The following is an 18,259-nucleotide window of genomic DNA, read 5'->3' on the forward strand; positions in this document are numbered from 1 at the left end:
AAATCGATGATCTCTTACTTGCGGGCTAGAAAGCCTCTTGTTTGTGCCTGAAAGGAAATAATGACAACGGTAATTTTGAGGTCTCGCTCCTCCTCCAGCTGGGCCAGCACTCCTGTCCGGAAGAACATCTTACTCTGACCAATACGATACAGGTTCGGGTCGAGATCCAGGTGCTTCATCTGGAAGGAAAAAAAATAGAGGAGGAAATCTCAGCAGAGCATAGAAGTAGTTTTGTATTTTCCAGGATAAAGGTTGATGTTTGAGCTCACCATCAGACAGCACGCCTGCTTCCCATCCATGAAGCCTTTGGGGATTACGTTGGCAGCGAGAATCTCGTACCTGCGAGTCCATATTCAAAGGGAAACTGGTCAAAAGTTAACTTGAAATAACCGTTAACTTACCCGTGAACAAGCAAGAATCATATGAAAGTAGCTTACAATAAACAGGATGTCTTATAGCAGGGGCGGGCAAACTACGGCCCGCGGGCCAAATCTGGCCCGTTGGTCTTTTTAATCCGGCCCGCCAAAGATCGGTACAGAATTCATACTTGATTCGAATGATCGGATCAATGAATGCGGGAGCTCAAACAGGAGATTATTTCATTTTTGGAGCTACAGTATACCCTTGTTTTTCGCGGGGGTTACGTTCCAAAAAGAACCCGTGATAGGCAAAATCTGTGAAGTAGAAACCTTTATTTTTTTTTTTACAATTATTATACAATTAAATACTCTATTATACATTGAAAAGAAAGAACAAACCATTTTACAGGCTCAATCATCAAAGCAAAGTTTTGATTCAGTATTCTCGCTTTTGTGCAGATAACGTTTGTATCCAACGTAATGTTTTTTTTCCTGCAGTTATTAATCCACAGAGCTAATGCAGACTCCATCCTTACCATGGTCTTGTTGCAAACAGTTGCAACCCTTTTTGCATCCTTATTAAAACTTATTGCTGCTGTCGTCCTTCTGTTTTTTTCTTCCTTCTTTATGGAACAAACGGAAGATTCATTAATTCCGTAATGCCGACCTACAGCCGCATAGCTTTTATCGTCCCTTAGCATGTCCAGAAGTTTAACTTTATCTGCGATAGATAGCATCTTCCGCCGCCTTTTGGGCCCTGCCGCAGGTGCTTTTTTCGATCCAGAGCGTTTTGTCAACATTATGGGTTTTAGAGAAACTCGAAATTGCAAGAGAATTCGCACATACGTAATGTAAATTTGTCAAGCTGTTTTACGTACGTGTACATATTAAACTGCAACGTTATTGACGCACAGGTAGAGAAGAAGCGGAGTGACTTTTTTAGCCAATCAGAATGCAGAACACAATGCACGATGCAAATCCGTGAAGTAGCGAAAGCGTGAAAAGTAAACCGCGTTATAGCGAGGGATCACTGTACTTGAGAACACTTTCCTGAGCTGAATGACACAGATTAGCTTTGTGATTTAGCCTTTACTGTGGACATACCGACACACATGAATGAACTGGACGTGAAGCTACAAGGGAAAAAAAAACGCTTTGTGCATGAAATGCAAACAAAGCCCTCAAAACCGAGCTGGTTTTATTTTCAAAGCAGATGTCAGACAATGTTCAGACAAATGTCAGATGAGTTCGATATGTACCGTTAACAAATACGTTTCTTTTTAATTTTTTTTTATATGTATTGTATCTTGTGCTGAGCTGGCCTGTCTGTCAAATTTTAAAAGTGAATGCGGCCCCTGAGCCAAAAAGTTTGCCCACCCCTGTCTTATAGAGTTTATCTGCAAATGATCGCGAAATGTAATGACAATTATGGGAGAGCAATAAACTGGAAAAATAGGTTAAATGAATTCTGGTACAGATAGATAAGAATAAGAATAAGAATAAGAATAAGAATAAGAACAAGAACAAGAACAAGAACAAGAACAAGAACAAGAACAAGAACAAGAACAAGAACAAGAACAAGAACAAGGACAAGAACAAGAACAAGGACAAGGACAAGGACAAGGATAAGGATAAGGATAAGGATAAGGATAAGAATAAGAATAAGAATAAGAACAACTTTATTTATCCCGAAGGAAATCGTTGTGCCAGAGTTTCAAGTAAAACATAAAAATAATAAATAATAGTAGGAAATTGTATAAAGAGTAAAAAAAAAAGGGGGGGGGGGGGGGGGGGAGTAAGAAATACAAATAAAACTATAAAGTGTCAAAGTCAAGGTTATATCGTTTGTATTTAAAAGAAACACATTTTCAGTGACTACAACTAACAGACTAGTCCTACATTTTGGTGAGGACATATTATTTGAGACATGCTTTAATGGAAATATTCTAATACATCATGAACACCAGTCATAACAGACATGCTAAGCAGAAATATTTGCTGGATGTGTTTTCTGGTTGCGAACTCACCTTTGCCTGAACTCCTGGAATACGATGCGATTCGGGAATCCCTGTCTACAGATTCGAATCCCCTCCAGCACCCCGTTGCACCTCAGTTGCTCCAACACCAGGTTGGCATCCATCTTCCCAGACTGCAGCACAGCAAACATCCAATATCTGATTCGTGGCTTTTCTTTTTCCCATTTAAAATATAATCATACCACGTTTACATGCGATAATGTTCATATCCCACCCTTTTCTCATGATTGGGGATAATGCATCGGACGAAATTTGGCTGCGTGTTATGCAACGTGGTCATCAGCTTGCCCAAGGACTCCTTGTACAGCTGGCCCACCGTGCGAAACATTCCCTTCTTGGATTTGGTGGAGTTCGGCGCCGAGCTTTCGGACATCTTGGTCATGGTCTCCAGGCCCACCACCCGATCCACTGGAAAGGAACGCAAGATGGTTTCAGAAATAATGCGGTAAGTCAAAAGTGAGAGAATGGAACTGCGCGTATGTGATGTTCATGTTGCCCAACTGACCATCTTTCCAGAGATCCTGGATGAAGCTGCTGGAGGAGTTGTTTAGCAGAGCCGTCACATTGTCATTCAAAGGGTCCATGTTTTTTGTCAGCCAGCTGGCCGCGTTATAGTCGACCTTAACATGCGGATAAATAAGCGAAAAACTGTAAGTTGCCTTGGATATTGATTGGTACGAGGAAACACAGGTAAATATGTGGGTATGGAAATCTGTAATTGTGTGCACAGAAAATGCAAGCACTCCGAATGGAAACAATGCATCTGGCAGCGACCTATTCCCAGCTGCTGCATACATCATTTGAATAAATGTTAAAAATGTTAAAATCTGCACCTGTAAGACTGTTTAGCCTGATAACAAAATAATAGCATTATTTTTTCATTTTTTTCCTCAGTATTCTGCAAAGTGTTCTAGGATCCCTTAAATTTTTTTTTTTTTTTGTTGGAATTTAGCCACAGAGTCCTTTAGCATTACAGTTAGTAAAGTAATTTTCAATTTTGTTAAATGTCCATGTCTGCATTCTTTTGCATTTATATGTCTTGGAAACATGTTTTTCCACCGGAACTGGCAAACTGAGTTTACATTAAGATGACATTTTTAAACAATGTCATTCGACAGCTGAGACGTTCTTGTTATTTTGCGTTTATTGACTGACCTGCCAAAAGACACCGGTTGTCTTTTGACAACACAGAATTATTGTAAATACCTTATTTTTCATGGGATGTAACACAGTTCTAAGTCACTTTTAATTTTGCAGTAATTTTTTTCACTCTATACTGGCTTTGCATCAAACTGACAACGGCATTTTCCGGCCAACCTTGGATTAAAAGAACCCCAAACCCTTGGAATGGTTGACTCACCTTACCAGCATAGTGCAGAACAGTAAACATCAGCTTATCTTTGTGTTGTTTGGGTTTAGAGAATTTAACATGACCAGTGTGAGTGTTCAACAATTTTTCCACAAAGGAAATGTCAGTTGCTTTAGGGAACCAGCATTCCTCATCCAGCAGGGCCAGGATGCCCGGAGGGTTGTTCTGCAGGACACCAAAAAAAAAATAAAAATAAAGGCTTCACTTCAGATTGGCTATATATACATAATATAAATGCATTTTAAAAGTAATTATCTCAATGGCAAACATGGCTTTGGATTGGTGTTACAGTTGACGTTGAGCTAAAGGGGAAAACAACAGTTAGCCACATACAGGACTGTCTCAGAAAATTAGAATATTGTGATAAAGTGATAAAAACCTATCTTTAACTTAAAAAAAACAAAAACTGTGCAATATTTCATTTCACTGTGCAATACTCAGAACTGTGCAATATTTCATTTCATAACAGTACACTACAATTTTTCCTTTTATCATACTATTGTGCACTCCTTACCTCACTTGTTACTAAGACACTTATAGTTTTATCACTTGTTTACTAAGACACTTTATAGTTTCACTGTGACACTTTATCGTTTATAGTTTATTTTATTTGTAATTCTGCCTTTTCTTTTTATTATTTATTACTGTTATATTTTCTGTAACTCTGGCACAACAATTTCCTTCGGGATTAATAAAGTTGTTCTTATCTTATCTTATCTTATCTTATCTTATCTTATCTTATCTTATCTTATCTTATCTTATCTTATCTTATCTTCTGTAATGCAGTTAAAAAAACAAAAATGTCATACATTCTGGATTCATTACAAATCAACTGAAATATTATTATTTTATTGTTGCTGATTATCGCTTACATCTTAAGAAAACTCAAAAATCCTAGCTCAAAATATTAGAATATCATGAAAAAGTAGGGGGTTTTTTTTTGTCTTCATCACAATATTCTAATTTTCTGAGACAGTCCTGTACAAAAATGCAGTTTCGAAGGTATCGATTCAAATATCGCACGTTCTCCAACTGAGCCAGCAGGACAGAAACTTTGCATTTTGGTATCATTTTGGTATCAAACCAACGAGCATCTTTCTGTGGCTGCGTTTGACTCGTTGTCTATTTGGATATTAAACTTTTTTTTTGTCAACCGGACTTGAGATAGTCCAAAGATAATTTGTTGATAACAATGAAACCGACAAACAATATTAAAACATTGACGAGGAACCGTTAGTTGTCATTACTGCCGCTTCGATGCGACCCGGATGAATTGATGCAACACTTCATGACACCAATGGTATCGTATTTTGACTCGGGAGAGATTCCAATATTCTCCGTTGTTAAGTAAAAGCTCATGTCCTGACCGGCCTTTCGATGAGTTCGATACAAGGCTGCAGGTCCAGTCCGAAGTCGATGAAGTTCCACTCGATTCCCTCCCTCTTGTACTCCTCCTGCTCCAGGATGAACATGGTGTGGTTGAAAAGCTGCTGTAAACGCTCATTGGTGTAGTTGATACAGAGCTGCTCGAATGAATTATCCTGAAAAACAAGACGACACGGTTATTTTTCAATAAATCAAGTGCAATATGCGTTTAAGAATGAGCGGGCAGTGCGATAAAGTGCTAAAAACGACCCAACAGAATGATGTTCATTCTCTGTGGAAATTTTTCGCAAAACAAATGTATAATAAGAAAAAAAAGTTACCAATGAATGCATGAATGAGGTATCTGATGCTCTGAATTCTTCGGCGAATTATTCATACAATAAAACATGTTACCGTGAGGTATTACCTCGAAAATTTCAAACCCCGCAATGTCCAAGATGCCCAAGAAAGAGGATGATTGTCTTTTGCTCTTGTCCAGTGTCTTGTTGATCCTGGCCAGGATCCAGCGGAAGAGACGCTCGTACATGGCCTTCGCCAGAGCCTCCACTGCAAAGTCGGCCTGAAAAGGGGGTAGCAAGAGACTCCCGCTGCAGTTTAAATGCAATCTTTCAGATTCGGGTCAATAATTTTAAGGCAAATTTTCCGTATTACCGAGTTCAGGTTACTCAAGGTCGTTACCTGTTGCTTGGTCTGCGCCTTCTGCACCACCTCTCGGCCCACTTTTATCCGCGGTGTGAGAATCGCTCGGGTGAAATCAGTCACGCTGATACCTTGCAGGTGACACACCTTCTGCGCGGCTGGCATTCATGAATCACAATAATATCCAAGTCACTAATTCATTATTATTACTCCGGGAATTTTTCTCGCTTTCCTGAATCGGAAATAGAATTTGAGAGACCCAAAAAATTTACCAGTGTTGTCCGGCATGGTTGCCTGTTCGTTATTTCGCTCCTTCTCAAACTTTATGTTGCCCAGCTGGAGCACAGTGGATACCACCTTTAGCATCCCTGATGACAAATGAGAATAATGACAGATTTGGGTGAGCTAAGGGTAATTCGACATTTTTTGTACATTTTGGAAGAATATGGACAAATGGCTGATCACGCTGTTGAGAAAACGGTCCGATCTCGATGGCACGATCGTTGCACGTACCTAGCCTCTCCTCCTCGGTGAAGCCCATGATTTCCATGGCCTCCACGGTCTCATCAAGCAGCTCATCGTCCTGCTGCCCAGGAACCTCGACGTATCCCGCCGCCAGAAAACGATAACAACTGAAGTCTTCCAGCAGCAGCTCCTCTAAAAACACACGGTTGAAGTTTTGGTCAGTGTAACAGTTAGCTTAGCATCGACATTCTGGAAGCGGAGGTAAGAAAAGCACCTTCAAATATATCGCTTACTCTAACTAAGAAAAATTTCAGAGTCAGTTGGACTGAACATTTAATGGCCTACAAACAGACTCCCTCTTGCTGTGTGAATTCATAGAGAAGTTTTTGGCCGTGGGTTTATTGTGTATTGAGTTAAACAGAAAAACATCAGTCAGTCAGTCAGTCATCATCAGTAATGATGTCAAAAATAATTACATGGTCCAATAACAAAATTTCAGACTTGGATATATTAAGTAAATTAGCTGTGCTGTGTGAAAACAGCAGTGGTGGGCCGTCAGGGCCTGCAAAGCCTTCTCTGCTGGCCCAAAAAAATCGGAATCATGGACAGATTTTAATTACAATTGAACCTTAATTGTATTTTGAATCTCAAATCTGATTAAATAATTCCAAATGGTCTGTCCGCTTCCTTTCATAGCTTTTTCCCCGACTGTGCTGCTTCCAGACATGTATTTTCATTGAACAAAGAGCATTAACCAATCAAATTTCAGCTGTTATTTGTTCCCTGGCAAAGTCAAAGAAATCCGCCCGGAGGCCAGCAGAATGCGATTCACAGGCATTCTGGCGAAAAATAAATGTCGATGAAACTGTTGCTCCAACCAATCAGATTTTGAGTTGTGACACCAAGGCCCTCTAGAAGGCTACGCTAACGTCTGTGTCACAAGCCTTTTGACTGGACCGTCAGAGAGCGTACTAGCCAGAGTTTGTGCAACACTTTCCTGGGGGGGGGGACCAGAGTGTATCTAGAACTTAGTGAGCAAGTACGCAATGAAAAGGTGACAAAAAATAGGGAAATCTTAAAAAGACTAACAGTTTTATAGCCATATAACAGTTATTGAGGGGATGAAGGCAGCACTACTGAAGACCTGGGTGTGAAATGCACGGCCCGCCACTGGAAAACAGCAATATTAGAGCTGGTTTTGCGTCACTCCATCAGAGGTTCATGTTTGAAAAGGCCTTCTAAGTTCAACTAGATTGCAGCGGCTTGTAATGTAATGGATTCACCAAACTTGGACAAATGGTTGAATTTCCTTTCTACTACCTTTCCATCCAAAGTTATTACTGGTCAGGATGGAGCGAGCAAAAACCACCACATATTAATGATTATCATTTATTTTTTTTGTTGCTTATTGTGCTTAGTTTCACCTTTCATCTTGTCTTTGGCTCCTGCCACCATGTAATAGAAGATGTGGAAGGCTCTCTCGGTGTTGGCCTGACGAATACAGCGAGATTTCTCCAGGAGGTCTGATTGGGTCAAGGGAAGTTCACTTTGCTCAGTTTCAGTCACGCATAAGTGCATTCAAACATTTAACCGTCGATTGCACTGACTTTGGATAATCCCACATTTTTTCATCTAACAATCTTTTAATGCTTTTAAACTGAATTATCTTGAACACACAAGAGCAGGAGACTGCGCTTTGTCATTTCAAGTAGAATCTCCCAACTATCTTTGCTGTGCTTATTGTGATAAAGTTCTTTATCCTCGGTAATGTAATTGCAAAAACAAAAATGTCATACATTCTGGATTCATTGCAAATCAACTGAAATATTGCAAGCCTTTTATTTTTTAATATTTCTGATTATGGCTTACATCTTGAGAAAACTCAAATATCCTATCTCAAAATATTAGAACATCATGAAAAAGTAATTTTTGTTTTTTTAATTGCATTACAGGAGATTAAGAACTTTATCACAATATTCTAATTTTCTGAGACAGTCCTGTACAAGATGGTATTGACAATGTAAAGTAAAACACAATGACATGAAACAGTATGATAGACATAAAAACAAGAATAAAGTGTATTTTCATTTGAGAGAAAATATAGTAGTATGAAAAAAAAAACATCTTTCCCGCTTTCAGATAAATAATGCAATTAAAAAAATGTAAACCACTGCTAGACTGCAGTCTGGCAGAGGTTTACATTTTTGCTTTAAAGAGAACAGAATATATTGCAACTTTGGTCAAATGAAACATTAGAACCACTTAATCAATTGCCCGATATTTTGTGATGAGACTGAAATACAAAACTCAGTCAAATGAAACAGAAAAAAAAAACAAAACAACACAACTTGTAGACATTTTTTTCTGAATGGAGTTTGATAGACATTTTGTCTAACAGGTTCATGAATAAAACAAAAAAGGTGCTGTTTTTAAGTAGTTACACACACCTACCTAAAGATCGACTAAATCCCATCCTACTCCTACCTTTTTTTTTCTTTAAACCACATTTGCTATCTTTTAACAGATCCTATTTCAAACACTATCACATAGTCTTGCTTTTGATTCATTTTGTTCATTTCACCGTTAAAAGTGATACTAGTCTTATGTTTCACAATCCAATTGTAACTCATTCAAAGAAATTCTTCATCGGACATTTCTCGCTATATTTTAAAGACCGCTATTTCTCTACATAAACAATTTAAAAGGATACAGGTGTCAATATTTGCTCCAACGATGTAGCCGGTTACATCAAAGTTGAGCTTGATGAACTTGCCCTGTGGAAACAAACCATCAGTTACTGAGAGAATTTTTTAATCTCTTTGGCGAAGCAGGGTGAAAGAAAACGTACGAATCGCGAGGAGTTGTCGTTTTTGATGGTTTTCGCGTTGCCGAAAGCCTCCAAGATGGGATTAGCCTGCAGCAGTTGTTTCTCTAGCTCTCCCTGCAGGGAAAACAAATGTGCACATCTCTCTGGATGCTAAAACTAGAAGTATCATGGTCGGTTAAAATAAACAGATGGATTTCTTAATAATTGCTTAATACAAGCCAAAACATTTAGAGTTTACCTGTAAATAAAGTAAGCTTTGTACTCACATAAGCAAGAGATGCTGCATGCTGCTGTAAGAGAAAATGATTTTAAAGTCAATAGGTATAGACCTGTGTCTATATAGATATATTTATAGCATTATATATGTTTGCATTTATATATTTTTCCCTTCAATTAATGTTTTACGATGCTTATCTTATCCCGTGATGACATTTTTGGAGTCTCTCCAAACAGCATATAAGACTAAATGCTAGTCATTAATGATCTGTCTTTATCAGATCTATTACAAAACCCTTGTAAATGGATTTCTGGACCAGGAATTTATTGTTTTCATTCTTAAAGAGGTTTGGAAAAAGACAAAGATTTGATGTGAGATCATTTATTAGATCGATTTCATTTAGACAGGTCATGTTTAGTTCAAGTTCATTATGTCCTGGTTATCTTTTATGTTGATTTTAGCAAACACTCTCATTTTCTACATTTCTGAGAAAACTAAAATTATAGTAGTAATAAAAATTGCCGCTCATATTTCAAATATCGTCTACCGTCCACTTATATTGCACTCATCCTTGCACTTGCACTTTATGAGTTGCACAACAAGCTGCACTCAAATATCTTTTTGCACTGCTACTGTCCCATTGCAATGTACACATTCATATCTATAATCCTATTTAAAAATAATGTTTACATTCTTCCTATCGACACATATCCGAATGCACTGCGGACAGAAAAAGTAGGAATTTCACTGCACAGGTAAAACATGTTTCTACACTGTACATGTGACAATAAACTCCTTGAATCTTGAATCTAAATACTCACAGTATTTGCATCCTTTTTGCCTTTATGTGAGGATGCAACAACAGCCAGGTATTGAATCACCTTCTTTGTGTTTTCTGTCTTCCCCGCTCCAGATTCTCCCCTGAGGTGCAGAAATCAGACAATAAATAGCAGGTAGATCCTTTCTGATGAACCTTGTGACATATTTATCTTTATTTTAAGTGGATTCTCCTGTAAGATAGTCACTAATTAATCCTCAGGAACTAAACGCGCTGATAAAAGTTGAAATTCACTAAATGAATTCTAACTGTAACACTAAATACATTCACTCATATGCTTGAAACAGATAAGGAATGGCAATAAAATAATCCATAAAGACAGAATAATCGGTCTTTTGCTGGCAGTACTGTTATTCGTAAGTTTAGAGTAACCGGTTATCCATTGAGTGACAAAAATGTTTATCAGATATTTTATGAACAAGCTAAAGATCTGAAAAATATTTGAGCTAATCTAAAAAAAAAAAAAAGGCATCTTCTTTTTTAATGTTAATGCTTGCTAAAGCCCAGCAGCTGAAGCCTTTTACAAACAGTGAATCATGTTCTCCGATCAGAATAAAGAGTAAAATTTGGAAGAAGCAATCCTGTCTATTTATAAATAGACAGCAATGCTGTCTATCTATATTTATTTTACTTTTTATTGAGCTTTTTTATTAAGTTACTTTTTTAATTTGTTGCTGTTGTTGCTGCTGTCTATTTATATTTATTTTACTTTTTATATACATATTTTATTTCAGTACTTTTTCATTTTATTGTTGTTGCTGCTGTCTATTAATTCTTATTTTACTTTTTTATTTAGTTATGTATCAAGTAACTTTTTTTATTTTGTTGTTGGTGCTGCTGCTTATTTATATTTATTTCACTTTTTTATTTAGTTATTTTATTTAATTACTTTTTTATTTCATAGTGGCTGCTGTTGTCTATTTATATTTATTTTACTTTTTTATTGACTAATTTTATTTTGTAACTTTTTTATTTTTTGTTGTTGCTGCTGTCTATTTCTATCTATTTGACCTTTTTATTTAGTTGTTTTATTTAGTCACTTTTTTATTTTGTTTTTGTTGTTGCTGTTGTCTATTTATGTTTATTTTACTTATTTATTTAGTTACCTTTTTATTTTGTTGTTGTTGTTGCTGCTGTCTATTCCTTAATTGTTTCACTTCTTTATTTAGTTATTTTTTTTTACTTTTCCGCAGCTGTGACAAAGGATTCCCCCCATGGGAATCAATCAAGTTTATCTTATCTTATCTACTAAATACTCTGGAGAATTCTTATTCTTGAATAAAGTGTCTGCTATGCACCAAAGAAAGTGTTTCCAGTTGTTTTGAGGTCACGTTAAAGCGCGGCCGAGTCGATGCAGCCTCTCTTTAACGCATGAAGGTTCGGTGTGTGTTGGATGGAAACTTGAAAATTGTGTATTTGAACTCACGTGCAAAGAATTGACTGATCCTCCCGATCTGTGTGTGGGGGGGGGGGGAGGAGAAGGAGAATGGGAGGAGCAGAATATAGAAAAAGATCGAGAGAGCGTTAGAAATGTTGACTGAGCTTAACTCATGAGTTGAAGTCAAGCTGAACGGACCAAACATGAAGCGCGTGGCAGCGCTGCCTCATGCGCCCCCACGATAGCGAGCGGCTATGAGATTAGCCTCCATCACCGGGTGTCATCTAAAAATAGCAGGTGGATGCGCGGCTCCGTCGCTATTTTCTGCGCCTTTCTGCTCCATGTATGGCCATTCTGTGGTTGAATGGAAAGAACCGGGTTGGTCTGAGGTCAGCAGAAGAGCCTCCTGGAGCCGAGCTGCAGACTCTGACGCTTCAAGCCTTCGGCGTTATGCTTTTAAAATTGGTCGCAAAGCAACGTGGCGTTTGCTGTGGTGGTAAAAGTAAAATGAACTTGACCAAAGTGTGTTGAAGAAAATGGATGTTTTTCATATGTGTTTGTGTTCACGGTGAAAACTATGGTATCAACCCTTCCAGTCTTTTTCGCAGATGCAGATCTTGCCAGTCCCGAAAGGCTGAAATCAGTATTTCTCACAAATAATAGACAGATTGGTTTTTTCAATTAAATATCAAGGTATGTCAACAAAAATAATCCTGATATTTCAGGAAAATCAAGATGCTGGTATAAATAATTAAGTATCGGGAACAAGAAAAGAAAAAGAATAACACATTCGACACTTGATAATGTGAATTAACCACCCAAAGATCATGATATTTGTGCAAATAATTGCAATTGATCGATGAGAAAATATCCCTGCCGTCTGACTGAAATCACCATTTGAGTCTTCGCGTTCTATTTTTCGTAAATGAAAAGAAAGAAGCGACATATGTGACGTATAGATCACCGATTTGCAGATTTACCTTGCATCATGTTCCGGTAGGCGTTGTCTGTGATCGAGTAGATGTGCGGCGGCACCTCGTGACGCTTCTTGCCTTTATACATCTCAATTACCTTCTCGGAGTAGATCGGCAACATCTTGTACGGATTCACCACCACGCAGAAGAGACCGGAGTACGTCTGAGAAGCGGTCAAACAAAAAAAAACAACATGCTTAAACGTAAGCGTCTTGGCACAAAAAAGATCAAGGGGAATTAAATCAACGTGAAATATCGGTGAAAACCGAAAGAAACACTTTTCAGACTGATGCTTAATTTTCTTTGAATATAAATAATCAATCAGACACACTTTTTCCAGGTAATTGGTCAATATTTACTGGTATTCGGTATTCAATGAATTTCTAGCAGGTGTCATACATGAGAAAGGGTATAATTTGATAACTGCCCCAGACTGGTGATGGACATCCACACACTGCTTGAGCCCCTGGGAAAAGGCAAAGATTGGGAAAGGAGGTTTGACGAATTTGTCCAAAACTGAGGTTTAACGTGAATAAATGAGGTGCACTGAAAGGCACAGAAACAAACAAGCCAAAAAGGAGAAAGGAAAGCTAAGCTTCTTTCAATTCCAGTTTACTCATGGCTCTCTGGAAAGGAAAAGGTCCACAAGAACTTCCATAGGCTACGGAGGCTTTCAGGGAAGTTGAAGGGAAACCATTCCCTGCAGATTAGAACAAAACGCTCATCTAAAAGTCGAAAATCAGGAAGTTCAGATGTATCTCTGGTGACTGCAAGAGACAACGCATGTCTACATACCCACTGGCAAAAAACGACATTGACACATATTGCCAGAAGGCCAAAGTTCATGGATTTCCCGGGTATGCCTCGCACCCTGCTGCGAGATGCGGACAAACCCAGACATCCAAGCATCACAAATTAGATCTTCAGAGTCTGGCAGGATTTGTTAACGACTAGCATCTTAATTTTGTGTTTAACTCCTTTCCACATGAGCCCATATTGGCGTTCCCTTGTTGCAAAGTACCCCAACACCTTTCATAGCTGAGCCACAAGCTCCAAAGGAATGGCGATGATATGTTATATCTCTCTCGTCCTCTTCACAAAGATCATCCAAACTGGTGACTGATAGGTAGATTGAGTCGCCGGGCTCCTTCTTCCAAATGTCAATCCAGATGGGAGTTGGTTTGACATCTGCCTGCAAAGGGTCTCTACTGTTGACCCGCCTCAAAGATTGTCTAAGTTCAATTAAAGCTGCCATCCAGGGCAATCAAAGTTTGCTAACCGTTTAACCTTGAGGAGCGACCGCCGCTGAAAGGGGATCTGCACCGAACTCAAGGTCTAAGAAGGAAAGGAAAGGCCTCGTGCTCTATGAAGTTATGCAGATTCTGGAGGAAAGCGGATCACAGCTGTGAGGTAAACTGAGTAAGGCAGATGGGAAACTGGGGAAACTGAAGCTATCGTGACTTTAGGGCCGTGTTCAACAACCTTCCCAGTGGCCAGATACTGAATCTGTGGTGTAGATTCTGCTTTTCAGAACCAAAGCTTAAACCAAATCCATGCAAAGCAGCACAGAGACAAGATCTGTACCAGTGGCTCAATGACAACATCTTGTGTACGGTGACAAACAGGACCAGCCCAGAACAAAACAGATCCATTTTGGGACCAACGAACTCATCGCAACTTCCTTAAAGCCTGTCAACATCTCCGGGTCCACCTACACCAAGTATACATGTGACCCCATCGGAAGGGCTCATTGGTCCACAAGCTGGGTGGAGGCTTTGTGATTGGCTCTGGAGGCGACCGGAGGAACCTGCAACACAGGCTTTCAGCAGAACACCAATCCCAGTGACCCGACGGAGAGACGACGAGGAGTTTGCTGCTACGTCTCCATATGTGGTAAATTTCGATCGTCATCCCGACAACCGGAAATATTGGAAATATTTTAGGTACAAATTCCCCGCGGCTGGACCCACCTGTGCCCACTCCTCAGATCAAAATACTTTCCACATTGATTTAAAAAAAAACAAAAAAACAAGTGTTAGTTTAAATTGTCTGAACCCATTTTTCTCATTTCATTGTGTAAAAATAATTTGAATTAGTAGCTACTTATATTTATTTGGTTAAATTTGGTAAAACAATGGCTTGATTTACATTGCACTCCACTCCAAATAATGACAATAATAAATACCAAAGTTTATATCTGAGAAATATTTGTGACTTTTTACATTGGAAAATGTAAAATGTACTCTTTCAATACATAGCGCCCTTGTTTTTTTGTTGTATTTGTATATCCCATAAAACAGCCAAGATACATTAAACAATTGTTTTTATTGATATTTTTATTGGTTATCATGTTTTATCAAATCAGATTGCATAGATAAGTGGATAATATAAATGTTAAAATACTTTCTGCAGTGAGAGTCTGTCGAGCAGAAATAAAACTATTTACTGTTGTGGATTTTGGAAGCGACGGTCAAATTTTTCCAGGAAATAAATGATTAAATCTTTATGATGCATCAAAAATCATTGCAATTACTTTTGTGAGACTCTTTTTTTTTCTTTTTTTTTTTTTTTTGTCACACTGAGTAAACCGTTTGAAAATCTACACCCCTTTAAATCTTGAATTCAAAACGGAAAAACCCTCCTCTCACACTTCTCATAAAACATGACATTTGAAACACAGAATGTCGTATTACTTTTAAATGCCAAGACATTTTCCTTGTATTCCAGAATCCTCAGTTCACCTTCATCTTCATCTGGAGTGAATTACTTCACATTCTGCGTTGAGGATGATTTTGACTCTTTTGAGCAGCTCGCATCTGCTCAAATATGGACTAGAGAGACCGCAGGTCTTAACCTTCAGTGACCTTTACGGGAGCTTTCATTAGATGCACAAGTTCAAGCTTGCATCTCACATCCCACGCCTTTTTAGACTTTGTCCGATTGGCAGAAACAAAAATAGACAAAAAAATAATCCACCTTTTTTGGACTCAAAAGTCTTAAATTTAGAACTACGTAACTCCGGTGATGTATTTGATGGAAGGTCAAAATAGTTATTCTTGCATTTTCTTTCCTCTTGCTTCATTTCACTTAGAATGAAGGCATCTTATTATTTCAATTGTTTGTATATTATCTTTTTTTTAATTTTACAATAATCTGACACTTCACCGATTTCATAAAACCCCTGGCACAAGAATTTTGTTGCAAAACATTTTTTTTTGTTTCACAAAAACTGTAACTTTGTTGCATCAGGTGTAAATAGCAAGAATATGTGCAAAAATACACAACCAAATGTTTTTGTATTGCTGGAATCACCAGCAATCAAAAAGTACATTTAGAAAAAGTAGGGATCCTAACATTTTTTTTAGGGTGGTACAATTATTTCAACAAATAACTTTTTTTAGCCTGCAAGTTTGAAAAAGTTTGGAGCTGAATCAGCACAACAGTAAAGACGTTAGCATAAAATAGAGTTAAAAATAACGTTTCTATCAAAAAATCTATCCCATTGTTTCATTCATATTGGTTTTTTTTTTCAAATTTTTGAAAGTAGTTGCAGTAGTTGCATGCTGAATCAAAAAACAAAGAAATTATCATTCCACAAGGTTTAAGCCAAAGTTGCTGAACTGAACATAGCTGAGAGCACTTTGATTTAGTAATTTAATTGTCACAAACCATAAACAACTCTATGTTTCTTGAAGTTTGAATCCTCTGCATTACAAGGACAACAAATATTAACATTATACCATGATTATACTAAGGTGAAACAATTAAATAATGTATAATGGTGGTATTAAAAGCATACATAGATATTCTTTATTACGGTATTTTTCTAAATCTTTTGAATTGTATAGGTCTTTTTTATTAAATAAATACAATAAGAAGTGAAATCCCTGAAAATGTGGTCAAAACCACAAAAAAAAAATCACATTTGGCACCCCAATGCATTGAGGCACATTTTAAACGGAAATATTAGCTCAAATACATATAATTGCCTATTTTACCTTTTTCTTTTTTTTTCTTTTTTTTTACAAGGCAGGCGGATTCATTCATTATTGAATGAATGTGAGGTTAGAATAAATCAAAATCCAGCCGTCATTGGGCATGAGGTGGATTTCGCCCCAAGCAATAAACTTGTAAAGTGAAGTAAAAACATGGTGGCTCACATAGATGAGGCTGGAGAAATATCTCTCTCGCAGGTTGTGCAGAACGGACGCCTCATTGAGGAACGTGAGAGCAGCCATATCCTCCACCTTGCTGAATTTGGGTGGATTCATCTTCTGGATTTCGTCCTTGTTCACCATCACTTTGCGGCCGCTGGAGAGTTCCACCAGAACCTGGAGATGGACATACAAGTACACAAATATGCAGTGACCCTCATTTATCATATCAATTAAACTAAACTAAACTACTCTCTATATAAGGGAGGTTTTAATGTGTTAGAATTACAATAACAAAATACTTGAAGCAAGCTTTGTACTTCTTTATTAAATAATAATTTTAATTTATTCCATAAAATTAGTTAAGACAATTCATATTTCATTATATTTCTTATTCTTCCTCCTTTCTACTATTATCTATTACTGTTATGTTTTTTACTTGAAACTCTGGCACAACAATTTCCCTCGGGATTAATAAAGTTGTTCTCATCTCATCATCTCATCTCATAAAATCTTTATTAAACTACATGGCAAATATGTATGTTAAGCTTCAAAATGGAAAATTTCATGTTAAAACATCTTTTTCAAATGTATCTTAGAATTTTGTGGAAGCAAATGCTTTTTAAGATTCAATTTTTTATTTCATTAATAGAAAAATACTGGAAGGACTTTTTCAGATCAGTCAAATTTACAATACATGCATCAAAAGGTCCAATCATAATCATCTGTAAAAATGTATAATATTATTTTGTAGGTCTGAACAGTTGATAAGGAATAAAATTATATTTTATAAACAACCAAACACTTTTTGTTTTGTCACATTTAAGTGAAGTCATTAAGCATTTAAAAAAAAAAAAAAAAATTGGAATTGCTCATCTTTTTTGACATTTTTTGTGCATGATTTAAACCCCCGTCATGTCCATTTTCCAAGCTCACTCATTAAAAATGTTTCAAAAGAGAATTTTATTTCATTTTTTTTTGCTTTTTGTTCGACACATTGACGTTACCTCATTGCCCTTGTCCTCTTTGACGCTGGCCGCCTCAAAGCCCTCCCTTTCCGACGGCACCCACACCATCTTTTTGGCCACCCAATCCGCCTGAGCCAGGCCACTGTTTTGGAAATCATTCTCCAGGAAGAGATATTTGCTGTCGTCCGCCGCGGCGTCATCCATTTTGGAAATACCGGCCGATGGATCGAGTTGAAGTCGTCCGGCGGAGTTGTTCGACTCGGAGCGGTTGATGTCTAGATTGATGATGGAGATAGGGTCAGCGTTCAGCGACGGGTTAGGAGTGGAGCTGACCTTTGACCTGTCTTTCACCTCGAGCCTGTTGACCAAACTGAAGTTAGAAATCGCTTTTTGACGTAGAGATCTTTGTGTCACCATGAAATGTCCTTGGTGTTATGCTTTTTTTTTTTTTTTTTTTTTTTGGTGGGAGGCGGTCTCATACTGGTCATTTCCGGTCATTTCCTGGTCATTTTTTTATTGTAAAAAAAAAAAAAAAAAAGAAATTACATCGTGTCATTTTACATTGTTCTCTGGATAATATGGGGGAAAATTGTAAGCAATCCTCAGAAAGAAGAGGGAGAATTTACAGAAATTTACTTAGGTGTAACAA

The 18,259-nt window shown here is 37.6% G+C and overlaps 1 protein-coding gene across 1 annotated transcript in view; it reads right to left on the reverse strand.

Moving 5' to 3' along the window:
- Nucleotides 1-17,814, reverse strand: part of LOC147230641 (myosin-14-like) — a 39,200-nt gene extending 21,386 nt beyond the window's left edge. The window contains exons 1-19 of the mRNA XM_086154085.1: nucleotides 17,650-17,814; nucleotides 16,649-16,819; nucleotides 12,495-12,651; nucleotides 11,563-11,590; nucleotides 10,120-10,219; nucleotides 9,103-9,195; nucleotides 8,965-9,028; nucleotides 7,679-7,777; nucleotides 6,303-6,446; nucleotides 6,062-6,157; nucleotides 5,829-5,947; nucleotides 5,557-5,709; nucleotides 5,132-5,305; nucleotides 3,756-3,929; nucleotides 2,901-3,015; nucleotides 2,610-2,803; nucleotides 2,387-2,508; nucleotides 270-339; nucleotides 19-179 (exon numbers count right to left, since the gene is read on the reverse strand). Coding sequence (XP_086010211.1) covers nucleotides 19-179; nucleotides 270-339; nucleotides 2,387-2,508; nucleotides 2,610-2,803; nucleotides 2,901-3,015; nucleotides 3,756-3,929; nucleotides 5,132-5,305; nucleotides 5,557-5,709; nucleotides 5,829-5,947; nucleotides 6,062-6,157; nucleotides 6,303-6,446; nucleotides 7,679-7,777; nucleotides 8,965-9,028; nucleotides 9,103-9,195; nucleotides 10,120-10,219; nucleotides 11,563-11,590; nucleotides 12,495-12,651; nucleotides 16,649-16,819; nucleotides 17,650-17,814 — 2,399 coding nt within the window. The remainder of the gene's footprint in view (nucleotides 1-18; nucleotides 180-269; nucleotides 340-2,386; nucleotides 2,509-2,609; nucleotides 2,804-2,900; nucleotides 3,016-3,755; nucleotides 3,930-5,131; nucleotides 5,306-5,556; nucleotides 5,710-5,828; nucleotides 5,948-6,061; nucleotides 6,158-6,302; nucleotides 6,447-7,678; nucleotides 7,778-8,964; nucleotides 9,029-9,102; nucleotides 9,196-10,119; nucleotides 10,220-11,562; nucleotides 11,591-12,494; nucleotides 12,652-16,648; nucleotides 16,820-17,649) is intronic.
- Nucleotides 17,815-18,259: the final 445 nt, after the last annotated feature.

This window comes from Fistularia commersonii, chromosome 10 (assembly GCF_037954325.1).
Source record: "Fistularia commersonii isolate RoL2024-O1a breed Wild chromosome 10, RoL_Fcom_v1.0, whole genome shotgun sequence".
In the NCBI taxonomy this organism is placed as follows: domain Eukaryota; kingdom Metazoa; phylum Chordata; class Actinopteri; order Syngnathiformes; family Fistulariidae; genus Fistularia; species Fistularia commersonii.